Source organism: Schistocerca serialis, chromosome 4, assembly GCF_023864345.2.
Source record: "Schistocerca serialis cubense isolate TAMUIC-IGC-003099 chromosome 4, iqSchSeri2.2, whole genome shotgun sequence".
Lineage (NCBI taxonomy): Eukaryota > Metazoa > Arthropoda > Insecta > Orthoptera > Acrididae > Schistocerca > Schistocerca serialis.
In genome coordinates this window covers 367997994-368003010 of record NC_064641.1, presented here as the reverse complement: position 1 = coordinate 368003010, position 5017 = coordinate 367997994, and the positions used below count along the sequence as shown (strand labels likewise).

The following is a 5017-nucleotide window of genomic DNA, read 5'->3' as shown; positions in this document are numbered from 1 at the left end:
TGCCATATTATAGAAAGGGAAGAGAAAGTAGATGAAGATGAATTGGGCACACAATACTGCGAGAAGGACTTGACAGATGGTTGAATGACATAATGACATTTTAATGACTGAATATAAGTGACATACAGAACCATTAAGACTAATCATGAAATGTTCGCTTTCAGAATGCTAAAATAAACCTGCACTCGAGATATATTACTTGTTCTGAGAAGATCAGCTTGTATGATGTTTATATGTCCAAATACTTTACCACGTTATGAGAATGAATGTAGGAGAAGCATACATCTATAATGTGGGTATTAATATGATAACAAAGGTGTAGTCTTTAGGAGCCTATAGAGATGGATGCCAATTTAGTGGATACTTTCGGTTATGAATGCTGATTATGATATTGGTATAAAAGCCAAAATTTATAGCACATTTCATTTGATCTACAGACATATTTGTATATATCTGACGTGTTGCGTCCATGCCAATGAAGAGGAAGTTTATTAGCATTAAACGTGTGACTTTATTATGTGTTCTGAAAGGAATATGTGCAATACATAATCACATTAGCATAAAATTTTTTTACATAATATACAGTTGAAATATATAAATACACTTTTCAGTGATTCACAACCAGTACAAGAAGGCGAGTCAAAATCCTGTAGTTTTACACCCAAATGCAGTCACCCAGACATATCCAGATTATTGCTACATCGTCTACAATATACAGTACTGTTGGTTTTATATGCAAGATACTGGGCAATAAGGACTAGATCATAAGCACGACATGATCCCATTGACTTGAAAGGGTCTTGATCACCTGACCCTATGGAGCTCTTTGGTTCTGCAGTAGTTGGTGTAGCTGATGTTGGACCATCTGTAGATGCATACTTGTTGGTCAAGCTGTAGATGAGCTAGACGCTACGGTTGATCCTGATTTATTTGCGCAGCCAGCACTGTATGGCCAGTCACATACTTCCAGAGTAGGGTTGAAGTGGAGACCAGCAGGGCAGTCGAACGTCACGGGTTTCCCATGGTCACATTTGCAGAACTGACTGCAGTTTGAGGCATGTGGAAGGTGCTTAGCAATAGAATTCTCATCTTCATTTTGTGGGCATGTGCCGACAGCTGGACAGTCTCCTGATGGAGGAGGCTTAGCTGTTGAGCTTGATTCTGGAGTTGATGCTGATCCACCTGTGCAACCTGCATTTTCTGGCCAGTCACATACCTCCAGAGTAGGGTTGAAGTGGAGTCCAGCAGGGCAGTCGAACGTCACGGGATTCCCATGGTCACATTTGCAGAACTGACTGCAGTTAGAGGCATGTGGAAGGTGCTTAGCAATAGAATTCTCATCTTCATTTTGTGGGCATGTGCCGACAGCTGGACAGTCTCCTGATGGAGGAGGCTTAGCTGTTGAGCTTGATTCTGGAGTTGATGCTGATCCACCTGTGCAACCTGCATTTTCTGGCCAGTCACATACCTCCAGAGTAGGGTTGAAGTGGAGTCCAGCAGGGCAGTCGAACGTCACGGGATTCCCATGGTCACATTTGCAGAACTGACTGCAGTTAGAGGCATGTGGAAGGTGCTTAGCAATAGAATTCTCATCTTCATTTTGTGGGCATGTGCCGACAGCTGGACAGTCTCCTGATGGAGGAGGCTTAGCTGTTGAGCTTGATTCTGGAGTTGATGCTGATCCACCTGTGCAACCTGCATTTTCTGGCCAGTCACATACCTCCAGAGTAGGGTTGAAGTGGAGTCCAGCAGGGCAGTCGAACGTCACGGGTTTCCCATGGTCACATTTGCAGAACTGACTGCAGTTAGAGGCATGTGGAAGGTGCTTAGCGATAGAATTCTCATCTTCATTTTGTGGGCATGTGCCGACAGCTGGACAGTCTCCTGGTGGAGGAGGGTTAGCTGTTGAGCTTGATGCTGGAGTTGATGATGATCCACCTGTGCAACCTGCATTTTCTGGCCAGTCACATACCTCCAGAGTAGGGTTGAAGTGGAGTCCAGCAGGGCAGTCGAACGTCACGGGTTTCCCATGGTCACATTTGCAGAACTGACTGCAGTTAGAGGCATGTGGAAGGTGCTTAGCAATAGAATTCTCATCTTCATTTTGTGGGCATGTGCCGACAGCTGGACAGTCTCCTGGTGGAGGAGGGTTAGCTGTTGAGCTTGATGCTGGAGTTGATGATGATCCACCTGTGCAACCTGCATTTTCTGGCCAGTCACATACCTCCAGAGTAGGGTTGAAGTGGAGTCCAGCAGGGCAGTCGAACGTCACGGGATTCCCATGGTCACATTTGCAGAACTGACTGCAGTTAGAGGCATGTGGAAGGTGCTTAGCAATAGAATTCTCATCTTCATTTTGTGGGCATGTGCCGACAGCTGGACAGTCTCCTGGTGGAGGAGGGTTAGCTGTTGAGCTTGATGCTGGAGTTGATGATGATCCACCTGTGCAACCTGCATTTTCTGGCCAGTCACATACCTCCAGAGTAGGGTTGAAGTGGAGTCCAGCAGGGCAGTCGAACGTCACGGGATTCCCATGGTCACATTTGCAGAACTGACTGCAGTTTGATGCGTGTGGAAGGTGCTTAGCAATAGAATTCTCATCTTCATTTTGAGGGCATGTGCCGACAGCTGGACAGTCTCCTGATGGAGGAGGCTTAGCTGTTGAGCTGGGAGCTATGGTTGATGCTGATCCACCTGTGCAACCTGCATTATCTGGCCAGTCACAGACTTCCAGTGTAGGGTTGAAGTGCAACCCATCAGGACATTCAAACAGTACAGGAGCTGCGTGATCACATTTGTAGAAAAGTGAACAGTTTTTGCTGTCTGGTAGATGGTCTGTGTGGTCCACTGGATCTACTGGCGGACAGTCCCCTACAGGTGATGCACGGACGGCAGCAGTAGCAATTACGACTAACACGGTCGTTAATACACTTGCTGAAACAGAAGAAGTGTCAACATTAATTATCTTTTGCTTACAGACATTCTGTTTGTTAAAATTTATTATAAACTGACAGCTTACTTCACACATAAGACTAAATTTTCCATAGTTTGACTCAAATAGAATATCATACTGAAACTGTAGTGGCCTTTGGGTGCTAAACCAATAGTTTTTGCCCTCTGCTGTTATACTGGTTGTCACTTCATTTATGTCCTAACACAGAAGTGAATTTTTGCTAATTTTAATAAATAGATGGAAAGAAACTTAAACAAAATGGATAATACCCCATGCCCATATTACACCCTATGCCTGACGTCCTTCCTGGTTTATAAATACTTATTGGTAAATATTTCTCCATACATTCCTAGAACGAATGATACAGTTTGTGTATGGTTTCAATGAAGCGATAACAGATCATTTTCTTTAAACAAAAAATTCGATGACCATGGCTCCATAGTACACTGGAAAACTTCTGGAGTTGTATGTTTTAATTCTGGATTCTCAACAAGGTTTCTCATGAGACACTTGCCCTCTACAAAGGACAAAAGCTGGTGGAGGATGACGTGCAGTTGACGAGAGGTTTCTTTTATTTACTGGGAAACATTTATGTTATTGTAATGACTGTGCGAATGGACGTTTTTTGTGTGCAGAGTCATGTACTTTTCCGTCAGGAAGAAGTTTTATTTCGTTGCCAAACTAACTCGTCAGGCTGTATTCGAAGATAGCACATTGAATTACTCTTCCTATTACAAAAATATCAACTCTAACGCTATGTTAATCCTATTATATATTTCTCTTGCAGAAAAAGAATGACCTGTCGTTTGTGTTTCGCTGTGATTCCGAGATCAAGTCCGTGAGAAAGTTTGGAAACGTGTTTGTTGATGCAAATGCGAATCATGCCAATTGCTGAGTTACTATTCATCGTGTTTAAATTCACGTCGTTACACACAATTCAATAATTTTTTATGAAATGTAGTAAAATCCAGTTATGTAACACTGAATGGCATGACTGAACATCTAATTCTTACCAGGCTGTTGCAACATTTACTTGCTAAAGTAGTGTATCTTACAAATCCGGAAATATTTTTCGGCTATTTTCTGAGACCACAACCTCCCGGTACCCAACGCTTTGGGGAACAGTTATACGCTTATCTGACAGTCATAGGATCTCCTAGTGGGAATATGAACAGTATAAGGGAAAGGATGGATTGCTTCTCACTGTAAAGATGAACTGTTGATTTGCAGACAGGCGTAACGAAAAAAATTGTTACGCATTTAGCATTAAGCCAAAGTCTTCTCCAAAAATGTAAATACACACATACAAACGAATTCATTTACACAACCTAAAACGCCTCACTCACATGTGACCGCCATGTGCGGCAGCTAGAACCGTTTTTGCTGGTCCGAGTTGACGGATGTGGCGCTCTAGTGTGCTTGAGTCATGCTAGCTTGTGTGAATGAATGTGTATGTGTGCTTGTGTGTTTTGCTTTCTAGAGAAGGCTTTCGCTGAAAGCTAAACATGTGACAACCTGACTGCAATCCAACGTCTCAAGTTCATGGTGAGAAGCAGTGTAACATTTTCTGATAGTTATAGGTAATGTAAAGTACAAATAATCTTATTTTTCCTCCTTATGTTTGTAATTGAAAAATCAAGATCGTTCCAAGACAACTTTCGCATTAGACAGATCGTTTTAAAGCGATCGAAGTCCAGGGTATATTACACGCGAGGAAAGCGGGGAAAACTACTGTTTCCTCTGTGATCACTCACTGTTATACACCAATACCGGTTGAGCTTCTAGATCAGTTTGAAGAGTGTGGAGAGTGATACATCTAAAATAAATAAGTTCGGGCTCTTGTTGTAACTTAAAGTGAACTTTAAATCCGTTATGATCAGTGGTATGATATTGCTGTCATTGTCATTCTTAAAAGTTTAGCCATTTATAGCGGCATTTGTCAGTTAAAAGCTTTCAGTAAAGGGTTGTAATACTCCCATTACCTTTACTGTCCGCCAACGGCAGTAACATAACTACAACAATTACGTTACTCGATGTCTTGAGGCTCAGATTTACAAGAGATCC

The 5017-nt window shown here is 42.5% G+C and overlaps 1 protein-coding gene across 1 annotated transcript; it reads right to left on the bottom strand.

Moving 5' to 3' along the window:
- Window positions 1-333: 333 nt before the first annotated feature.
- On the bottom strand, window positions 334-3456 carry LOC126474465 (chitin-binding domain protein cbd-1-like). The gene is made up of 5 exons (XM_050101937.1): window positions 3409-3456; window positions 2977-3151; window positions 961-2934; window positions 676-865; window positions 334-523 (listed from the first exon to the last, which is right to left on the bottom strand). Exons 1-5 carry the CDS (start codon window positions 3454-3456, stop codon window positions 334-336), a joined length of 2577 nt encoding a protein of 858 aa, XP_049957894.1.
- Window positions 3457-5017: the final 1561 nt, after the last annotated feature.